Source organism: Thalassophryne amazonica, chromosome 14 (assembly GCF_902500255.1).
Source record: "Thalassophryne amazonica chromosome 14, fThaAma1.1, whole genome shotgun sequence".
Taxonomy (NCBI): Eukaryota; Metazoa; Chordata; class Actinopteri; order Batrachoidiformes; family Batrachoididae; genus Thalassophryne; species Thalassophryne amazonica.
In genome coordinates this window covers 17,766,036-17,788,920 of record NC_047116.1, presented here as the reverse complement: position 1 = coordinate 17,788,920, position 22,885 = coordinate 17,766,036, and the positions used below count along the sequence as shown (strand labels likewise).

The following is a 22,885-nucleotide window of genomic DNA, read 5'->3' as shown; positions in this document are numbered from 1 at the left end:
CATGAGATTTAATCTGGCTAAATTTAGGATCAGAAAAAAATATGATTTTAAACACTCAAATACCAAGGAAAGATAAGTTTAAAGTACTTTGCAAGGAGATTTAAAGAGGCTTAAAAGTTTTTTTTTTTTTTACAACTTCAGTCAAATTAAATCAAACCTCTGAGTGCTCCACTGGCCACTGATGACTGCTTTGTAAGAATACGTGTTTTTTGAAACATTACTTTAGGAATGAATGACGGTCAAACGGGAAACCAACACGGGAGTCACAAAACCCACTGTACACTTAAAATAGCAAGAAAACTACGAGCAACCTACTTCATAATCAACCCTACATTAGCGGTACATCTGAAGAAATATAGGCAGCTCGCCAAGGGCACCCCCCCCCCCAAATATATCAATGCTGTACCCGTGTGAGAAGACAGTTCCAGTTTATTTACCGAAGATGTCAATAAGTAGTCCTTACAGAAATTTTAATAATGCCGTCAGCTGTAAGAAATCAGAAAATAACTAAAGTATGCACTTTTAATGTTCAGGAAAAATGTGGTTTAAATTTATGTAGCACTCTACTGTAAGTGTCCCGTCAAGATCCGCACTTTCATTTTCATCAATTTGCAATTTTCAACAACTTTGTCAAAACTTGGCACGAGACTGCTCACAAAATTTTAATATGGTCAATGCTGCCGTCACCCATTAGTTGGAAGATACTTCACACGTGAAGTCAGAATTATGATTTGGTGTCACACAGCTAAATAAAAAATGGCAGATGAAAAGTACTATGCTATGAACTGAACGGTACATGGTCCATCCTTCCATTTTCTTCCCCTTTATCCAGAGTTGGGTCGTGGGGGCAGCAGCTCAAGCAAAGCCACCCAGACCTCCCGATCCACACACGCCTCCCCAAGCTCCTCCGGGGGAACCCCGAGGCGTTCCCAAACCAGCCGAGAGACGTAGTCCCTCCAGCATGTCCTGGGTCTTCCCCGGGGTCTCCTCCCGATGGGATGTGCCCGGAACACCTCTCCAGCGAGGCGTCCAGGGGGCATCCGGAAAAGATGTCCGAGCCACCTCAGCTGGCTCCTTTCGACGTGGAGGAGCAGCAGCTCGACTCGGTACATGGTATTGTTCTCTATCAAGTGTACACAGACTACATAAGTGTATCATACCAGCTAAAATTATGTACACAAGTAATGTCTAACAAAAACTGCAAAAACAAAGAATTAAATGTCATTTATGACTGAGGCTGAAAGTTCAATGAAAGCGTACCTTATACCACTGTCACACGTAACCGGAATCACGCAGTGGCGTCAGACTTATGAATTGGCGCACATCCGAAAGGTGTCGGATTTCAGTTCCAAAACGTTCTGACAGTTGTGAGCGAACATTTCGGCCACACACTCGCACACTGCTTGATCACCTGTTCTACACACACACAGCTCGTTCAACCATTGTGAACACACATGCGCAGCTGAGTGGACACCAACTCATCACTCGGCTCACCTGTTCTACGCACGTACACGCACACACTCTGTCCTGTGAGACACACACTGATGAGGGGTCAGATTCGCGCTGGAATGTGAGAACAAGCAGAGATTTGATTGCGTGGGTGAGTGAGTGGGTGACTGATAGCTCCAATGTCGGTGCTGTCTGACAGCAGTCTGTCTCAACTGACTGTTGTCTGAAATATGTTTGGGCTGCATCCTGCAGGTGTGCACGGTGCAGTCTGGATGCATTCGGGCCACGGCTGATCACGCCTCTTTTCCTCCCAACTGCGTCAGATTATGGCAATATTTGCCGTGTCGGAATGGTTCCTCCACATTCTTGCTATGTGTGACGGGGCCTTTAGGGTTCCGTTACAAGCACACTGCTGTTCTGTTCATGTAGCATCTCTTAGTGAGACTGTACAGTCATGGAGTCTTTTAAGTCTAATCTTAAAACCTGTTTATTTTCTACTATGATTAATTTTAAGTTTGTTTTAGTATATCTGCTAGTTAGTTTTATTTGCACTTGATAGCTAACATTCTTATGGATATAGGGTTCTGTTTTATTACTGTCCTGATGTTTTATTATGTTGAGTACTTAGTCATTTTTTGTTTTACTTAAAGTGCTATATAAATAAAATATTACTGCAACCAAGTTGGGAACTTGTTCTGACTAGAAATTATGATTTGAGGGGGCATTCAAGTGCAATTTAATGTTTTCTATGAGTCCAATAATGTGAACAGGACAAGGGAACAAAAAAGTTAACTTGAAAATCAAACTTTTTTTGGGGGGGGGGGGGGGGGGGGGGGTTTGGCGTCTTACACTTTTTTTTTTTTTTTTTTTTTTTACATTTTCCAGATATATATGCAAAATGATTAATTTTTAAAAAGCAACAACAGTGCAACTGATTATTAATGTATAAATTAACAGCAAATTTCAGCCCTGTATCAAGTAATGCAAAATATATATTTTAAAACACTTGAAAATGAAAAAAATATAATCAACCACACTTAATACTTAAATACTCAAAAACAGCACGCGCACACACACACACAAAAAAATGAAGTCGCTATGGCAAATGTGCTTCTGCAAGCACTGCAAACAGTTTAAATTTCGTCGCTTCCACCCGCTCCGGGGGGAGTTTACGGAGCGAGTCGGCGACAGCTCGTGCAAAGGTGGAGTATTCATCATAGTCCCGAGTGACTGCAGCAGCGTTTAGTTGTGAAATGAGTTCTTCACATCTTGCCATGTTCTCCTGACGAAAAGTAGCTATACTCTCTAGTAAGTCCTCAACTCGTATGTGTCCCGCAGTGACTTTCCTCCTTTTATTAGTGGGCTGGCAAAATGGTGTGCTCACTGAGGACACCTCAGTGGGTGGAGCTTCATCGTCACTGCTCATCCCATGAGAAGCCGTGGAGTCTGAGACGAGCATGTGGGCTGAAGCACTTCGCTGCAGAGCTAATGGTGAACCTGCCTTAAATGACACCAAACACATGGTCACATGCAATCAAACACTTTAGCAATTACTAAAGAAGAAAGCATCTGTCAACATGTTTATTACTGACAATATCTTTATTATTAATGCAAGTTCGTGTTGACATAACTACACAAAATAAAACATCATTAAACATTGTTAGGAATATCAGGGCTACTGGAAAGTATGATGCACGCATTAATAGGTATTGTGCCACTGGGCTTTTTAAGATTTAAGTCTTAAGAAGAATTTTCTTTGGCACCACTATAATTTTATTCCTTAGCATTTAGATAAAGGATTCATAATATGATATTGCCAATATAATCAAAAATCATGCTGTCTGGAAACAATTTAGAATTTCAACGCCTGAGGGGGAGAAATTCAATAGATCAGATGCTATGACCAACATTTGGTAGATTTGGAAGTGGATTACAAGAAAACTTATGGATGTTAATGTAGATAGGTTACAAGTAATCTCAAAACATCACACATGCGCACACGTGCTTCCTCCTGTAGTTAATCTGCATGCTGGTTGTGAAGGAAAAGACCATATTCACTATGGAATTTCACCCCAGATAAATATGTCTTCATTAAAATGATCTGTAATTTGGCAACATATTACAAAAATAAACCTACATTAATTAGAATGCTCAGATTTTGGTTGAAACTAAACTTTCTCAGTTTTGTGAAATTTGAAAGGCCCTATAGCTTTAATATAGTAGACATCAAAGAAATGCACTGTTGGACATAGCTAGGAGCAATTTGGAACAGCTTTTCAGTTCAATAACAGGTTCAATAACAAACAATACAGCCATTTCAATGTAACTTTCCTTCATGCACATCTTTATGTGACATGCTACTACTGCATGACGTTTCACTGAATTCCATTAACCAGTTTTGGAGGAATTGTGCTTGTAAGAGTCATGCATAAATGAACAGTCTCTACCCACCAATTTTTCTATTTTTTTTCCCTCCACAGGTGGTATAAGTAGACTGTGTTTACATGTATACAGAAACTGAAGTAGGTGGAGTGATGCATAGTTTTCATAGACATTCTTGGCGAGTGGAGTAAAATGAGTTCATCTGAGTGATGTAGGTAAAGACCCTCCTGTTTGCAAGTGACAAGTTGATAACGTGATATGACAACATACCGTAGATTGGACACCATGGGAACCGGGGGAACAGGTTTTGGTTTTGCTTACATTATTAGTGAACGCATTCCAAGTTCAAATTTAATGTAATATTCTTTCTTAATGTTGGAGACCTCTCTGTTTTGATCAGCCACAGTCAATTCATTGCTTTAATATTTTGTGAAAGAATGCAAACATTGTCTTACCTCAGCTTCATTAATGCTGAAATTGATCTGCTTTTCTCTATGAGAAACGTATCCTTCAAGCCAGGACAGCTTGGTGTAGTGCGCCGGCACTGAAAAGTGAGCTTCAGAATCCCCACTTTTGAGCTTAATCTTCCTTTTGATCCGCACGTATCTGTCACGCATGGTTTTCCACTTGTCCTTGCATTTTCCCGGATCCTCGTTCAGCTTTCTCCCGATCTCTATCCAAGAACTGGTGCAGATTTGTGTGTTTTTATAGTAGTGGTGAGAGGGATCATATAAATTCTTGTACTTTCTCACTTCATTAGCGAGACGCTCCTCCATCTGTAGCCTTTGCTGTTTGAAATCACCTACGAAGCCACAAACCAGCCAGGAGAGACAAAATAACACCAGTTACCTCTGCCAAGGAAGAGTCTCATCCAGATTATTAAATGCATTCATTTCATTGCAATAATTAACCAATTTTAACACAAATGACTGAAACAGAACTTTTTATTTATACTTTTGCATAACACTGTGATTTGATGAAATTACAAATTACATACATCTGCATGATATGAGTAATATTTGTAGTGTGCGATATCACAGTTCAATACTGTGATGATGATGATGATGATATGGTTTACAGTAAATGAACAAACATTGATGAACCAGTCTAATTTCTGACTTTTCCATTTCTTCTGACATGCCACAGTTTGACCGAAAACACAAACGTTGAACTTGAGGAAAACGCAACTACGGGTGTAGTTTTTTTCTGACCTCTTTTTCAACCCTCCCAAAGTTCAGCACAGGCAAAATCATAAAGACTGCACAGCCACATTCATCACCTCAAAGGATATCTATGGTAAAATCTAACTCACCCGGAGCTGGGAGTGAGTCTGACACGCAGCTGTGACTCAGTGTTAACCATCACTGGCTGAAGAAGCAACATTAAGTATGTGGATCGGAAATATTCTGAAGTGGGACCTGAACATATCAAAATTCTGCTGCTGCACAAGACTTTTGGAACGGCACAACGCCTTGATCTGAAAGAGTAAACCTTTTCCAAATTTCCAAACATTTATGCATTTCAGAAAAATGATTCACTAACCTTTATCATACCCCTATCCCATGTAAGACAAAGTAATTTGCAGAGAGGCTTAGCAGATGAGACATCATAGATTGCAGTCACATTTGGAAGTAGGGAGGAATATTAATAGTAGTAATCAGCATTTGTCCTGGTTGCAATTCTACAGCATGCACATCCACAATTACTACAACAGTGACTGTTATTAAAATAGCAGTTGCAATGCTATAGCTGTAGTCATCTAGGTTGAAGTGCCAACTGCAGACAAAAGTGTTGCCTTCTGTAACATTCAAAATTGCCAGTCATCTCATCGTATTGTCTGTATCCATTTACTTCTGAGTTATGTGTGTGCAACAAATTAATTGCAAGAGATAGCCATTTCTGGTTACAACACAAACAGTGGGGTACATGACAAAAGCATCTTTCTTTCTTCTTTTTTTTTTTGCCATTTCAGATATGCCATGATCTCTAGAGATTCTGCTAATCATCTTTATTAATTCCCGATTTCAGAAATCTAAAATTCCTTGTACATGTGGCATAATTCCGGACTCAGCCTGCATTCACTTGAACAGATGTGTGAAAATCAATCTCATCAGAGTGGAAAAGACATGTATAGTTAAGGTGTTTTAACATGAAATATATCATATATCATAAGATATAAAATTCATGAACACAAAACAGTTCATATGTGATAAAAACATTTCTCTACAGTATTTGTTAAGTTTGTTGACATACATTGTGGGACCCTGAACGACTGAACTGCTGGCTGAAAAATGCATTAGTGAAAAAAAAAAAAAATTAAAATTAAAAAATTGGGGAAGGGAGAAAGTCTGCATAAACAGGAGGAAACAGCAAATTTTTCATTTAAATCACTGGAAGGCGTATATTTTATTATTATTATTATTTTAAAAGTATTGATTAAAAGATTGGAATTAATTTACCCGGAAATAAAATATAAACCAACTTTAAAACCCTTTCTGTCAGTTGGAGGCAGGTGTAAAAAGTAACCATGAATGATTTTTTATTTCAGCACCTGATCTGTCAAGTCTGCTGCTGTTAGCATTCATGCTAACGTCTCCGTTCTACCTTCCAGCGCTCTCCGTCACTTAGCAGACTAGCTACTTAGCATCGCAGTTGCAGCACCTTAATCTCAAAAACGTACCTGCTGACGTAAACACCGCACAGTCCACACAATAATTCGTTCTGTAATACCACCGCTGATGAGACGTTTACATGTTTTAAGTTTACAAGTTTCAACTTTACAACGTGTTGCAACCGCTTTTATGCTTCTGCGTAGGTACCCGACACGTACGTGTCTTCTTTCATTTTTATGTTATGTGCCTCTTTGGCCAACAACATAACGGTGCACTACCGCCATCGACTGGTTTGGAGGGTGAATGACACATTCAAGCCAGTCGAGCCATCTTACTACACCCTAAACTTCAGTCCATTCATAGGGGTCACAGGGGTCCCAGCATTCACTGGGCGTGTGTGTGTGTGTGTGTGTGTGTGGGGGGGGGGGGGGGGGGGGGGGGGTACATCTTGGACAGGTTGCCAATATATCGGAGGTGCACATATAGACGGTCAAACTCATTCACATGTGTGAACTGGTGCCTTACATCAACAAACCCTGACTGTGAAATTCATAGTGATATGGATGCTCATTCCTGAGTTGTCCAGCAGGTGGCAGCACAGCACATGTCTTTATTTTCACATGGACCTCAGAACAATGCTCTGAAACCTGGGTGTAGCAAAAGTTTTGGAATGCCCTGTTTCGACTGCGCCATGAGGTAACTTCTAGTATGAATGAACATGTTTTTAGTATCATGCCCAGCCAGACATTCTATCACTTGCTTAATTATGTTTTCACTTTTCCATGTTGTTGTATATTTTGTCCTGCCTTGCACTGGGCAACATGTTTTTCCACATGGTTGCAAAATTGTTACCTGACACTCACTCTGCCACCAGCAGGTGGCAGACATGGCTATGGTATATATTACATAGGATAAACAAAGTTGCCTTTTTATTGATGCGGTTCATCAAAGTTAATCACCATCAAATGACTTCATACTCATTTATGTGTTCTTTTAGTATTGCAAGATATGCTACAAGAAGGACATGGATAAGATCGAGCGCATCCAACGACGGGCAACGAAGCTGGTACAAGAGATTCGGCACCTCAGTTATGAGGATCACCTGAAGCACCTCAATCTACCAATGCTACTGTATAGACGTCAGAGAGCAGACCTTCTGCACTGCTTCAAGGTCATCAGAGGCATTGACGACATGACCACCGTCACAGACTGCTCGGTGTGTGGTGTCAAGGTGCTTTTCGAAACCAGCCTGGCAACAGCAACACGAGGTCACCCCTACAAGTTACAGGTACAACCAGAAACAGGTCCACGAAAGCACTTCTTTGCCACCCAAGTCATCCCCATCTGTTACACATCTTGCAACACAGTAACAGCTGAAAACATCAACACCTTCAAGTCAAGACTACACGCTGAACTCAAAAATCAAGACATTTACTACAACTACCCCTTCTAAATTTTTTCAGACCACACAATACCATATATATATACAGAAATCTACATCAAGCCCTCCTACCTTAACCTCAGATGGTCCTAATACCCACCGGGTATCTATTGACCATGCTGAAGGTATGATTCTGAAGGTAGGTATGATAAAATGGGCGATTTTAATTATTTATTTTTGAGTTATTGCAACACAAGCTGGCGGGGATGAACCGTCACCAGTCACCAGCACTCCTAGACATTAGATGGCAGTATAAACCTTAATGTTGATTTCCAATCCTCCATAACAATTAATGAAGAAAAACAAACCAAAACAACCGCACTGGACGATACCAACTCCCAGCGTGTCCTCGGGGGAGACCGGACTGCACAAATCGGTAAATCAACGATTGAAAATTTCGCTGCGGTTCAGTTTGTGTGTTTCGCCAAGTAAACATTCTGTAACGCGCTCCTGTAACATTATAATGGAGAAACCGAGGCTATTTCTTTCAGGCATTCAAACCGGATGAGTTGGTCTCAACCCGGACCTGTCGGCTCCCTGGTTTTGTTTCACCGATGAACACTTCCGCTTCGTCCGCAGCCGAACTGTCACAACGGGAGGATGAACAAGGCGACATGTAGCTCTTTAACTGAAAGAAAAACCAGGAGGCGGACATGGATTATTCATTGTATCTATGTGGTGGGCTTCATGGTGAGTTCATAATCATTTAAAAGCTCACAGTGCGAGCTGAGCTTCAGTCAGAACAATTCAGGGTCAGTGTCGGGTTATTGCCATGGAAACTCCAACTTTATTAACAAGATGCCATATTTATGTTTTATAAATGTCACGCAACAGACTATTTTAGAAACATACAGACTTTTCTTTTACAAAAAAGAAAGAAAATGTTATCAAACTTTTCTTCACTTACAATAAGCTAAATGGTCACAAATGCCTTCCCAAACTATCCCAGTTTTTTAAGGCTTTTTCGCAAGTTTCTTTCTGTTTTCACTTTTAAAAAATTGGTAAGGAAGTGCTTTACGAGAATAATGTATTTATTTTCCGAAAAGTCCACAAGTCCTTACTTTCAAAATGAAATGAGACATGTAAACAAATCTAAAATATTCGCTGCTCTGTGTGTGTGTGTGTGTGTGTGTGTGTGTGTGTGTGTGTGTGTGTGTGTGTGTGTGTGTGTGTGTGTGTGTGTGTGTGTGTGTGTGTGTGTGTGTGTGTGTGTGTGTGTGTGTGTGTGTGTGTGTGTGTGTAAAAGGCTGTTTAATAATGTTAGGGTTGATTTTTTTAAATTATTATTGTTATTGTATACTATATGTGGCGCTAAAACAGTTGCAATTGATAATCTGTTGTGACGATTTAATCTTCGTGTAAGCAATTTATCAGGTAAAATAAAAAGTTAATCTTTTTTGTTTGTTTGTCTTGTTTTTGCTTATGAAGATTTCTTGCTTTTCTCAGTCAAATTAACCTGGTTAGTACTTGGATAGGAGACCTCTTTGCAACACCAGTAGCTGTGTGTGTTTCTCCAGGTTTACCCTGGAGTTGTGTCAGGAAGGGCATCTGGTGTTAAACTTGTGCCAAATACCAATGCGGGAATGCGGATCTGGCTGTCTCTGCTGTGGCGATCCTGTGCAAAAATGGGAGCAGCTGAATGGACAACAACAACTAACTAATCAATAACTTTAACATCTTTTGTTTTCAGGGTGATTGTCAGACACAAGACAGTTAAATACATTATTGTGAACTATGGAAATTTTTGACTTTTTCATTATTTTAGGACATATCACAAATGATTAATTGGACAAAAGGAAGACATTAATTGATAATAGAAATAATGTTTACTTGCAGCCATAGTTATTGTTTTGTATATACCGGTAGTTTCAATTTCAATTTACTTTCATTTATATAGCGCCAAATCACAACAAATTTGCCTTAAGGTGCTTCACACAAGTAAGGTCTAACCCAGGGGTGGGCAGTCATGTGCCATGAAGAGCTGAGACACTGCAGGTTTTCCTTGCTACCAATCACCTCAGCAGGTGATTTCATTAATGATCAGGTGTTTATGTTCAGGGGAGATGGACATCATCAACCCACCTGCTGTAAAATGTCCAAACATTCCTCTTCCAAACAAAAATTGCTTTTTCTTGCTCCCATTGAATTAAACTACACAGTTATTAAGCTACAAACTTCATTTTCAAATCAAAACAAACATACTGGAATTTTTATTTTATTTTTGTATGTGTTCAGCCCAATACATGACAATGCAGATAGTTGCCAATGATTAAAATTGTTAAAACTCTGAATAAATGAAGGCTCTAATGCCATATACCAACACAGTGCAGAGTAGCTACCTAAACTCTGTAAGGGAGATAGAGTATCTCGTCAATAGTTTTACATCCTCATTGAAGACAACTTTGGATGCTGTAGCTCCTCTGAAAAAGAGAGCTTTAAATCAGAAGTGCCTGACTCCGTGGTATAACTCACAAACTCGTAGCTTAAAGCAGATAACCCGTAAGTTGGAGAGGAAATGGCGTCTCACTAATTTAGAAGATCTTCATTTAGCCTGGAAAAAGAGTCTGTTGCTCTATAAAAAAGCCCTCCGTAAAGCTAGGACATCTTTCTACTCATCACTAATTGAAGAAAATAAGAACAACCCCAGGTTTCTTTTCAGCACTGTAGCCAGGCTGACAAAGAGTCAGAGCTCTATTGAGCTGAGTATTCCATTAACTTTAACTAGTAATGACTTCATGACTTTCTTTGCTAACAAAATTTTAACTATTAGAGAAAAAATTACTCATAACCATCCCAAAGACGTATCGTTATCTTTGGCTGCTTTCAGTGATGCCGGTATTTGGTTAGACTCTTTCTCTCCGATTGTTCTGTCTGAGTTATTTTCATTAGTTACTTCATCCAAACCATCAACATGTTTATTAGACCCCATTCCTACCAGGCTGCTCAAGGAAGCCCTACCATTATTTAATGCTTCGATCTTAAATATGATCAATCTATCTTTGTTAGTTGGCTATGTACCACAGGCTTTTAAGGTGGCAGTAATTAAACCATTACTTAAAAAGCCATCACTTGACCCAGCTATCTTAGCTAATTATAGGCCAATCTCCAACCTTCCTTTTCTCTCAAAAATTCTTGAAAGGGTAGTTGTAAAACAGCTAACTGATCATCTGCAGAGGAATGGTCTATTTGAAGAGTTTCAGTCAGGTTTTAGAATTCATCATAGTACAGAAACAGCATTAGTGAAGGTTACAAATGATCTTCTTATGGCCTCGGACAGTGGACTCGTCTCTGTGCTTGTTCTGTTGGACCTCAGTGCTGCTTTTGATACTGTTGACCATAAAATTTTATTACAGAGATTAGAGCATGCCATAGGTATTAAAGGCACTGCGCTGCGGTGGTTTGAATCATATTTGTCTAATAGATTACAATTTGTTCATGTAAATGGGGAATCTTCTTCACAGACTAAAGTTAATTATGGAGTTCCACAAGGTTCTGTGCTAGGACCAATTTTATTCACTTTATACATGCTTCCCTTAGGCAGTATTATTAGACGGTATTGCTTAAATTTTCATTGTTACGCAGATGATACCCAGCTTTATCTATCCATGAAGCCAGAGGACACACACCAATTAGCTAAACTGCAGGATTGTCTTACAGACATAAAGACATGGATGACCTCTAATTTCCTGCTTTTAAACTCAGATAAAACTGAAGTTATTGTACTTGGCCCCACAAATCTTAGAAACATGGTGTCTAACCAGATCCTTACTCTGGATGGCATTACCCTGACCTCTAGTAATACTGTGAGAAATCTTGGAGTCATTTTTGATCAGGATATGTCATTCAAAGCGCATATTAAACAAATATGTAGGACTGCTTTTTTGCATTTACGCAATATCTCTAAAATCAGAAAGGTCTTGTCTCAGAGTGATGCTGAAAAACTAATTCATGCATTTATTTCCTCTAGGCTGGACTATTGTAATTCATTATTATCAGGTTGTCCTAAAAGTTCCCTAAAAAGCCTTCAGTTAATTCAAAATGCTGCAGCTAGAGTACTGACGGGGACTAGAAGGAGAGAGCATATCTCACCCATATTGGCCTCTCTTCATTGGCTTCCTGTTAATTCTAGAATAGAATTTAAAATTCTTCTTCTTACTTATAAGGTTTTGAATAATCAGGTCCCATCTTATCTTAGGGACCTCGTAGTACCATATCACCCCAATAGAGCGCTTCGCTCTCAGACTGCAGGCTTACTTGTAGTTCCTAGGGTTTGTAAGAGTAGAATGGGAGGCAGAGCCTTCAGCTTTCAGGCTCCTCTCCTGTGGAACCAGCTCCCAATTCAGATCAGGGAGACAGACACCCTCTCTACTTTTAAGATTAGGCTTAAAACTTTCCTTTTTGCTAAAGCTTATAGTTAGGGCTGGATCAGGTGACCCTGAACCATCCCTTAGTTATGCTGCTATAGACGTAGACTGCTGGGGGGTTCCCATGATGCACTGTTTCTTTCTCTTTTTGCTCTGTTTGCACCACTCTGCATTTAATCATTAGTGATCGATCTCTGCTCCCCTCCACAGCATGTCTTTTTCCTGGTTCTCTCCCTCAGCCCCAACCAGTCTCAGCAGAAGACTGCCCCTCCCTGAGCCTGGTTCTGCTGGAGGTTTCTTCCTGTTAAAAGGGAGTTTTTCCTTCCCACTGTAGCCAAGTGCTTGCTCACAGGGGGTCGTTTTGACCGTTGGGGTTTTACATAATTATTGTATGGCCTTGCCTTACAATATAAAGCGCCTTGGGGCAACTGTTTGTTGTGATTTGGCGCTATATAAAAAAATTGATTGATTGATTGATTGATATTTTCTTACACAACATGGTTAGAGTTATGGCAGCTGCTGTTGATGTTCTGTGACTGTGTGTTGCTAGCTCCTCATTAGTATAGTGCTACATGTTCCCATCTGTCATGCAAGAGACAGGGGTTCAAGTCTCTGACTGAATATTTTTTGTTTCTTAACAACCGTTCTATCAACCAACATTTCTTGTTTCAGTTATTCTTGGGGTTCATGTGTCTCTGTAAGGTTTGGGTTATGTGGGCCATAAAGGTGAGGGTGAGGGTTAGGATATCTTGTCACTGTCGTAATAATAACCTACCAATACATTGTTAGGGTTACCATAACAATATCCATGGTCTTATGTAAGTGACAAAAAAACACCTAAACGTAATTGTATAGTTTTATCACCTAAGAAAATTATGCACTTTATTCTTAAAAATGACCTATTTTACAACTTTTATTTGTTTTAAAGATTTCAAAAACATCAAATGCTTAATACCTTGTGCAGTACTGGAAGTACAATTACATTTTTGGAGTATTCACCAAGTGACTTCATTGATAAATTCATCCCATCTATTTAAAGTGCTGTTAATCGGCGAAATCACCTGATGGAGTAAGTGGATGCAAAAAAAAAAAAACCCTGCATCTTCTTGGCCCTTTTTTTTTTTAATCAGTTTGACACTGTGTAACAGGGTGTTGTGGGTTTAGCTGAAGGCTTTGTGTGTTAAAGGATCTCTGCAGCACAGCTTCACTAATATCTGTTAGAAGATGGGAGCAGCATTTTCTTAAGCCTAATTACATGGTGGAGCTTCATTCTTGGAGTTCTCTGGTTTGTTGTGCACAATGCATTTGATTCAAAATATTTGTCAAGCTTTAGTTTTTCAAACGGTTGGTATGCAGTCACATCACAGATGACCTGCTACATTAAAAAGGCACGTAAAAAACCCACCCAGCACAGGATTTTGACAGGAGTGGACACAAGCTGCATGCGACATGTCAGATGTGGCGTTGCCAATAGTTACGCAGTTAGTTGATTAAGCAGGATTGGAACAGTGTGGATAACTGTGTGACTTCAATCAGGACTTTGGTACGGCTGACTCATCTCAGCAATGCAGATAAACTAGACGAGTGCCGGCAGACTGTCGCTCTTTAATTGTGCAGGCAGTCTCTGCAATTAAACGTACCTTAAATGCACTTGCTCTGCTTTTTTTTTTGGATTACTGCTACAACCCCTGGCAAAAATTATGGAATCACCGGCCTCGGAGGATGTTCATTCAGTTGTTTAATTTTGTAGAAAAAAAGCAGATCACAGACATGACACAAAACTAAAGTCATTTCAAATGGCAACTTTCTGGCTTTAAGAAACACTATAAGAAATCAAGAAAAAAAGATTGTGGCAGTCAGTAACGGTTACTTTTTTAGACCAAGCAGAGGAAAAAAATATGGAATCACTCAATTCTGAGGAAAAACTTATGGAATCACCCTGTAAATTTTCATCCCCCAAATTAACACCTGCATCATATCAGATCTGCTTGTTAGTCTGCATCTAAAAAGGAGTGAACACACCTTGGAGAGCTGTTGCACCAAGTGGACTGACATGAATCATGGCTCCAACACGAGATATGTCAATTGAAACAAAGGAGAGGATTATCAAACTCTTAAAAGAGAGTAAATCATCACGCAATGTTGCAAAAGATGTTGGTTGTTCACAGTCAGCTGTGTCTAAACTCTGGACCAAATACAAACAACATGGGAAGGTTGTTAAAGGCAAACATACTGGTAGACCAAGGAAGACATCAAAGCGTCAAGACAGAAAACTTAAAGCAATATGTCTCAAAAATCGAAAAATGCACAACAAAACAAATGAGGAATGAATGGGAGGAGACTGGAGTCAACGTCTGTGACCGAACTGTAAGAAACCGCCTAAAGGAAATGGGATTTACATACAGAAAAGCTAAACGAAAGGCATCATTAACACCTAAACAGAAAAAAACAAGGTTACAATGGGCTAAGGAAAAGCAATTGTGGACTGTGGATGACTGGATGAAAGTCATATTCAGTGATGAATCTCGAATCTGCATTGGGCAAGGTGATGATGCTGGAACTTTTGTTTGGTGCCTTTCCAATGAGATTTATAAAGATGACTGCCTGAAGAGAACATGTAAATTTCCACAGTCATTGATGATATGGGGCTGCATGTCAGGTAAAGGCACTGGGGAGATGGCTGTCATTACATCATCAATAAATGCACAAGTTTATGTTGATATTTTGGACAATTGAAAGGATGTTTGGGGATGATGAAATCATTTTTCAAGATGATAATGCATCTTGCCATAGAGCAAAAACTGCAAAAACATTCCTTGCAAAAAGGCACATAGGGTCAATGTCATGGCATAGGGTCAATGTCAATGAGCAGATCTGATTTGATGCAGGTGTTAATTTGGGGGATGAAAATTTACAGGGTGATTCCATAATTTTTTCCTCAGAATTGAGTGATTCCATATTTTTTTCCTCTGCTTGGTTTAAAAAAGTAACCGTTACTGACTGCCACAATCTTTTTTCTTGATTTCTTATAGTGTTTCTTAAAGCCAGAAAGTTGCCATTTGAAATGACTTTAGTTTTGTGTCATGTCTGTGATCTGCTTTTTTTCTACAAAATTAAACAACTGAATGAACATCCTCTGAGGCCGGTGATTCCATAATTTTTGCCAGGGGTTGTATGATAAAATTTTGTAGGCTTGGTGGCAAGAGTGAACCAGATGTGTTTAATCCACATGATTTTGATTTCACCCTCTGTGTTGTGTTTAGGACCTGTTTGGGGTGAGCATGATCATCCCTCTGCTGAGCCACCATGTGAAGTCTTTAGGAGCCAGTCGCACTGCGGCTGGGATTGTAGGTAAGAATTCTGCTGCACTGACAGTAAGAAATACATCATCATCACCCTGTTGTTAATGAAGAGACAAGCAAATAATCAAAAATACGACAGTTGTGATGATGTTTGCAATTAAGATGTAAACCATAGTGTACGGTGCACCCGGAAAGTATTCACAGCTCTTCACTTTTCCACATTTTATTATGTTACAGCAGTGGTGTCCGAAGTATTCCAGAAAGGGCCAACAGAGGGTGCAGGTTTTCGTTGCAGCCACTGACTCCAGTCAGTGGAATACTTTAGACACCAGTGAGTTACAGCCTTATTCCAAAACAGAGGACATAAATTTTTTCTCCTCAACATTCTATTCACAACACCCCATCAGAACAACATGAAAAAAGTTTTGGAATTTTTTGCAAATTTATTATAAAAAATAAAACAAAACCTATGATCATATGTAGATGTACGACTGAAGGAGTCATCCTTCCGGGGTATGTTATTGTGGAGGACTCTGTAGGCAGTTGCAAGCTACCGACGGGCCCAAAAGGTAGCAGCCTCTGCTGTGGGGAGGCAAAGCAGCGGGTGTGGGAGGAGTTCAGAGTAACCATAGAGAAGTACTTTCAGTCGGCACCAAGGTGTTTCTGGCGGACCGTGAGGCACCTCAGGAGGGGAAAATGGGGAACCAGCCAAGCTGTCCACAGTAAGAATGCGACTCTGTTGACCTCAACTGAGGATGTAATCCAACGCTGGAAGGAACACTTTAAGTAGCTCCTGCATCAGACTAGAGCATCCTCTATAGTAGGGGCAGAGCTGGAAGCTGATGGGGGATCATCATCAGTTTCCCTGGTGGAAGTCACTGAGGTAGTCAGATAACTCTGCAGTTGATTGATGAGATCAGTCCAGAAATGCTGATGGCTCTGGGTGTGGAGGGACTGTCTTGGATGAGACGTCTCTTCAAAATTGCATTGAGGTCTGGGACAGTGCCTAAGGAGTAGCAAACTGGGGTGGTGGTCCCTATATTTAAAAAAAAAAAAAAAGGGGGGCGAGAGAGTGTGTGTGCCAATTACAGGGGCATCACAGTACTCAGCCTCCCTGGTAAAGTCTACTCCAGGGTGCTGGAAAGGAGGGTTTGGCTCATAGTCGAACCTCTGATAAAAGAGAAATGATGTGGGTTCTGTCCTGGTTGTGAAACAACCCGACCAGCTTGTCACTCTCACAAGGAAGCTGGAGGGTGCCTGGGAGTATGTCCATGCGGTCTACATGTGTTTTGTGGACTTGGAGAAGGTGTATGATCAGGCACTCCGGGAGATACTATGGGAGGTTCAAGCATTAAGTCAAAGGAATTGTCTGTAGACCTCGGAGACAGGATTGTCTCGAGGCACAAATCTGGGGAAGGGTACAGAAACATTTCTGCTGCTTTGAAGGTCCCAATGAGCACAGTGGCCTCCATTATCCATAAATGGAAGAAGTTCAGATCTCTTCCTAGAGCTGGCTGCCCATCTAAACTGAGCGATCGGGGTAGAAGGGCCTTAGTCAGGGAGGTGACCAAGAACCCGATGATCACTCTGTCAGAGCTCCAGCATTCCTCTGACCTGATTATTCCAGGTAAGAGTGGTGAGATGGCTACAGCCTATCCCAGCGGTCATTGGTTGAGAGGTGGGGTACACACTGGATAGGCCATCAGTCTATCACAGTACCACTCACAGCTACAGTCAGTTTAGAGTCACCTATTCCACTTACCTGAAAGCGGGATGAAGCCGGAGCATCTGGAGGTGAACTCACGCAAAAACAGGGAGAACATGCAAACTCCACAAAGAATGGACCAGGGGGAAGCGATCCCTGGACCTTCTTGGTGTGAGGTTCCCATACTAAGTACTAAGCTGCTGTGTCAGCCAGAGACTAACTACTGCTACATTTCTGCAGTTTAAGTTACACCTTTTTTCCTCTTATCAGCTCTTTAATTTGGGATTTTTGCACGATGTTATAGTGTACTTTTATAATTGGCATTTATTCTTATTTCTTCTTACTTTGGCTGCTCCCGTTCGGGGTTGCCACACCAGATTAGTCGTTTCCATCTTACCCTGTCCTCTGCCACCCCAGCTACCTGCATGTCCTCCCTTAGCACATCCATAAACCTCTTCTTTGGCCTCCATCCTCAGCATCCTTCTCTCTATATACCCTGGGTCCCTCCTCTACACATGTCCATACCATCTCAGTCTCACCTCTTGAGTGGGAAAGTGTGGCCAAATTGTTGACTGGTATTGTATATTGATTGGAGTTCACTTCTATGTCTGTGTTTTTGGTTTGTGCAAGACACTTTGTCTACACTGTCCCAGTCTGTCTGTAAATTGGGACAGCCAAGGCTAGGGGAATAACGTGCGATGGACTGACGTCCCATCCAGGTGGAGTCATAGACTTTCATCCACTTCATGCAGTGGTAACTGGGGATAAACTCCTGCCCAGTGAACCTCAGGGCCTGTATAGGTCTTACTTCCACCTACTCTAAAGGATGAATATTACCTTTTAATGTGTCAGATATTAGACTAGTGGACATGATGTGTATTGCACGTGTGTTTTTACATTAACAATAATATGAAACTCTTTCAGGGTCCACATATGGGGTCTTACAGCTGTTCTCGAGCACACTAGTTGTAAGTAATGCCTTCATTTCCTCCCGTTTCTAACCTTGTTCAGTGTTGCCTGTTTGACATAGCGGACAAAATCGTTGCATTCCATGTCAACGCTGGAATTTTGTCAAAACAATAAGCACTTTAGGCTGACTGTGGTCAGACAATACGCTCAGTCTCAATGTTTTCACACACATGCGCTGCTCTAAACAACATGCACAATCACAAGTGCTGCAAGTTTGGCACACAACAGTTGAAAGTTTTTCTTTTTAGACCACCTGAGGATGAAGACGTTTTTGTCTTATCTGTGGCAAACCCCTTACAATGGCCCTGATGATTCACACAGTGATGTCCATATAGTTATCACTCAGAATCCGTAATACAAAAGCACAGTATCTGATGCGAGATTCTCGGCTTTCCGCGTCTCTCCTCTGCTGTCCACGGCTCCTGAAATTGGTTTAATTCTCAGAGGTCATGCGACCAATTATAGAGATAAGGAGTGATTTGTTACTTTCCACTGTGCAGGCTGGGTGGATCCTGATAAGCATACGTGAACAGCTGGCTATGATGATTATGACCACAACAGCACACTCTGTTGTTCGTAATTTGATTATTTTGTCAGGCAGTTGTGTGTGAGTCAGAGCGTGAGAATGTAATAAAGATTTGGACAACTGTAAATGTAGGGTTTTGGTGTTGGTGCGAGATATTTCTGAACAGTGATGCCCCGACACACAGCTTTGACAAAACCCATAGCATTAACATATTACAGTGTAACTACAACTAAGCCAGTAATGCCACGTGGTTATCGTCCTTATTGGGTTGGTGTTTTTAACTCTCTGGGGCTACAATAGAAAATCTTACAAATTTTCTGCCATATCATGCAAGATTTCTGCCAAAAACCAAAATGGAGACAAGTTTCACAAAAATACCTTCTTTTTTTTTCTTAATCACCGCATGGAGCTACTGGGTTCAGTCCCATAGTCGTTCAGAGTGTTGGTGTGCGGCGCTGCATGGAAACGCATCGTACCTGTAGCCACAAACACTTGATACAACTCTCATACCTGTTGCCACGCTCTTTGGTGTTTCGAGTTACCCCGTTTTTCATGCTAATAATCACATGGTGTTAGCACGTAGTCTCCTGAAGTCCAAAAAGGGCCAATTTGATGTCTGTTGTTCCAAAATGTTGATTTTTAAGAGGTGGATTTAGTTGTCTTTCTGTTTAAGGATACTGTTTGGCACACCTGAGTAAATTGGTATCTAGGCTTGGTAGGCAGGTCAGTGGAATCTTACAAGTTGTAGTTGTGTCATTCCGTGTCAAATCATCGACAAATCTGCCATCATCTCTTAGAATTTTGTCAGTCTTTCTGGTATGATTGGGATTCAGGAGTAAAGCTCAGAACTCTCATATTTGCTCTTGCCCTCTTATTTAGTGAGATACATTCTTTCCAAGTTTCATCAAATTAGCACTCCGTCGAGACTTTAAATGCCCAAATTGCCAAAGATATATCAGCTACAGAGCTGATTTTGGTATCATTTTAAAACTGTTTTAAAGCTCTATATACTATCATTTAAATCCCATGGTTTTTTAAAATTATTATTTCTGATTACATATTAAAATGTATTTGGGTAATTTTAAAGTTTGTTACAAAATTTGAAATGAGACATTTTCATTTACTTTTAATGACCTCTCACAGCCCACCAGAGGGCCTCAACACACAATCACCAATTTATATCATGTTCTAGTTATTTGTTTTCATTTTGACATCAAGAATAACTGTTAAAAATGTTTTTGCAAAGAGGCTTTTTTTTTTCATTTTATTTGTGAATTTGAAATGTATAATTCACCTAGGGGTATCTAAAAACACATTTGCCCAGTTGATTGATAAGAAAAGTTAGACACATTTAGTCTGCGCTATAAATCACTTTTGGAGAACACAGCATAGTTGTCATTTGTTATGTTTGTGATTGGCAGGGCAGCTGGAGCGACGTGGTGGGACGGCAGTACTCGTTGCTGACTTGTCTCCTACTGAGCGCATTAGGCTACGGTCTGCTGGGCATGTCCACCAGCATCACTTTGTTTGTTCTTGCACGGATACCTGTGGGTGAGTTCGGCCTCAAGACGAAACACTGATGTGCATTTAGATCCAAAACATTCAGCTGCTGTCATAACTGAATGATAATAATCTTAAAAAATATAAATAATCCTGGTAAACAACATATTTGGGCAAGAATGCACCTTCTGCCAGCTGCTGGTCCTCACCTTGTGCTGTTTTGTCTCTCAGGGCTGTTCAAGCACTCCCTCTCCATCTGCAGAGCCCTGCTGTCTGACTTGGTGTCACCATCAGAGCGCCCTCTGGTGATGGGACATTTTAATGCAGCCTCTAGCGTTGGCTTCATCTTGGGCCCTGTGGTGGGCGGATACCTCACGGAGCACGAAGGCGGCTTCTACACGTCGTCCTTCACCTGCGCAGCCATCTTCCTCATTAATGCTGGTGGGTCTGAAGGAAACACTTGGAATCGTGCACATGTTTTGAGTATTTGTGTAACATAGTGGGTGTGTGTTCATTTCAGGGCTGGTATGGATGCTTCCATGGAGCGAGATTGTGATCCACCGTGCTGATGCTAACTCGAGCACGAGTACAGTCTGTCACGACAACAACTTTAATAACAAATCTACACACAATGGTTCTCATGCAAACGCCTGCCACCCCGCCATCGCAGCACAGGTGGATGCAAAAGCTTCGCTGAAGGATCAAGGTGGTTTCAGGTGGAGAGACTTGTCTATTCCCCAAACCACCTGGAGACAGCTGTCGTCAGTGGCTTCCAAGATCCACATGGTGGCTACCTCAGACATGTGGGACGTGTTGTTAGTGCGTCTTCTGATGGCCATAGCCATCATGCTCTACTACAGTAACTTCTCCCTGGCTATGGAGGAGCGTTTTTCACTCAAGCCCAAGATGACGGGCTACCTGATCAGCTACAGCAGCACCTTAGGGGCCCTTGCAGGGTTTCTTGTGGGGCCAGTCACCAAACTCTATGGCAATAACATGTCGGCTTTGCTGCTTCACTCCACGGTGCTCACATGTTCCCTTATTTTCCTTTACGCCACTGCACCCAGTGTGTGGCAGGTCCTGCTCACCTCCACCTTCTTTGCCATTTCCACCACCATCGGACGGACGTGTATCACAGACCTGGAGCTGCAGAGGGGCGGGGCCCAGGCTAGCGGGACTCTAATCGGAGCCGGGCAATCGGTTACAGCTGTGGGTCGCGTGGTGGCACCTCTCCTCTCTGGCCTGGCTCAGGAGTTCAGCCCGTGCGGACCCCCGAGCCTCGGAGTGGTCCTGGCTCTTGCGGCTGTGTGTTTACTGCTCATTCGACTCCCAAAGTGGGATGGGCGAGGGAAGGTGAAAACAGCCACACTCTGACAACAAGTCAGCGACTCACTTTAAATAATGGTCCAGTTCCACCATTTGGAGAAGTGTTCTTTTTTGTCCTCGGTGAAGGTCGACCAAAAAAAAAAAAAAGCAGCAGAGTCGGGCTCTTTTCTGACGTGACACCTCTGCAAAACTGTATGTGTGCTGAAGCACCAGTTAAAATGGTTCTTCACCACTGGAGCTGCAGTCTTCCTTATCAGGGATTCAAAATTTACCTGATGTGCCAAGGAGAGGGCTGCAGAGTACGGTCTGGTTCCTGCTGTGCTGATGTCTGAGTGAACATAACAGTCATAGAATGGGACATTTTTCAGTTGTCTTGGGTGTGTGTCTGGTACCCAAGTGGAATGAGACCCTGTCAGTCAATGTGGCCCATAAAAGTCATCACAGAAGTAAAAGACACTTCATATGTAGCAGTTATTTTGTTCCCACATTTTAAGTCTCAGCAGTATCATGTCACCTTAATATGTTCTGTCCATGCATCTGTTTTCTGTGGAGGCCAATAAGGTTCACACACAACACATCCGAATTAATGCTGCATTCACACGTCGACTGTAAGCGACAGACAGAAAACCAGATGTTTCACGGTTTTCAATGAGAGGTTGACAGAAAATTGTGTCCTCTTGTGGTGAACACAGCAGCCGTGCATAAACAGCAGTTGCCTTCAAAAGTTAAAAAGTTTCAACTTTTGCCACTTCCCGCAGTGACAAGGACAAACCAGGTGTCATCATTAACGAGGAGCAAAAACGGACAGCAAGAGATGGTTTATTTAAATGCAGTCACATAGTTTTAAATGGGTAAACGTGAATAATTTGTGTGATATTACAGAAAGGATTTAATTTATAAGCTCACAAAAAGTTAACTTTTTAAGCTGCCATTGCAGCCAGGGTTTTAAGATGACACTAAAACTGTATCTTTCAGTTAAGCCAATTATTGTCCATGTTGTTAGCGTTAAAAAAATGACGCCGCATGTCTGCTGCTACAGATGACAGAAATTCCTGCTATAATGATCACTATGATTGTTTTTCTGATGCTGACATGTGAACGCAGCATTAAACGGCACTATCAGATCAAATATCAGATGGCACAAAATAAAAAAAATCTTGCAAACATGTGAAGGACTTTAATTGATTTACTGTCGAATGCATCACAAATCTATACATTAGACCTAAAAAGGTGGCTAACATAAGAGTAAAATCAATCTCATTGAACAGTCAGCTCTACTGAGCAGACAGACTAAAAACATGCACCGAAC

At 41.2% G+C, this 22,885-nt stretch overlaps 2 protein-coding genes and 1 long non-coding RNA gene across 4 annotated transcripts; 1 reads left to right on the top strand and 2 right to left on the bottom strand.

Annotated features, from left to right (window-relative positions):
* Positions 1–1,085: 1,085 nt before the first annotated feature.
* LOC117524546 lies at positions 1,086–16,577 on the bottom strand. The gene is made up of 3 exons (XR_004564794.1): positions 16,191–16,577; positions 9,963–9,966; positions 1,086–1,097 (listed from the first exon to the last, which is right to left on the bottom strand). It is a non-coding gene; the product is annotated as an uncharacterized LOC117524546 (long non-coding RNA).
* On the bottom strand, positions 2,301–20,573 carry LOC117524545. Of its 2 annotated transcripts, none has more exons than XM_034186349.1 (3): positions 20,460–20,573; positions 4,287–4,633; positions 2,301–2,950 (listed from the first exon to the last, which is right to left on the bottom strand). In XM_034186349.1, exons 2-3 carry the CDS (start codon positions 4,605–4,607, stop codon positions 2,546–2,548), a joined length of 726 nt encoding a protein of 241 aa, XP_034042240.1. In that variant the 5' UTR covers positions 4,608–4,633; positions 20,460–20,573; the 3' UTR covers positions 2,301–2,545. The 2 variants fall into 2 exon arrangements, with proteins under 2 accessions (XP_034042240.1, XP_034042239.1); XM_034186348.1 differs by lacking the exon at positions 20,460–20,573 and adding an exon at positions 6,512–6,658 and having other exon boundaries at positions 2,326–2,950.
* Positions 8,349–22,177, top strand: LOC117524544 (major facilitator superfamily domain-containing protein 9-like). Its single transcript, XM_034186347.1, has 6 exons — positions 8,349–8,574; positions 15,512–15,599; positions 18,180–18,223; positions 20,172–20,301; positions 20,482–20,691; positions 20,771–22,177. The coding sequence occupies exons 1-6, from the start codon at positions 8,485–8,487 to the stop codon at positions 21,622–21,624; spliced, it is 1,416 nt and encodes a 471-aa protein (XP_034042238.1). The 5' UTR covers positions 8,349–8,484; the 3' UTR covers positions 21,625–22,177.
* The last annotated feature ends 708 nt before the right edge of the window (positions 22,178–22,885 follow it).

Bases quoted from the DNA above. Each gene is read 5' to 3' on its own strand.
- LOC117524545 (XM_034186349.1), bottom strand. From the start codon at position 4,607: ATGGAGGAGCGTCTCGCTAATGAAGTGAGAAAGTACAAGAATTTATAT. The intron at 2,951-4,286 runs GTAAGACAATGT...GTGTCATTTAAG, and splicing joins TCAGCATTAATGAAGCTGAG to GCAGGTTCACCATTAGCTCT.
- LOC117524544 (XM_034186347.1), top strand. From the start codon at position 8,485: ATGAACAAGGCGACATGTAGCTCTTTAACTGAAAGAAAAACCAGGAGG. The intron at 8,575-15,511 runs GTGAGTTCATAA...TGTTGTGTTTAG, and splicing joins TCTATGTGGTGGGCTTCATG to GACCTGTTTGGGGTGAGCAT. The intron at 18,224-20,171 runs GTAAGTAATGCC...TGTGATTGGCAG, and splicing joins TGTTCTCGAGCACACTAGTT to GGCAGCTGGAGCGACGTGGT.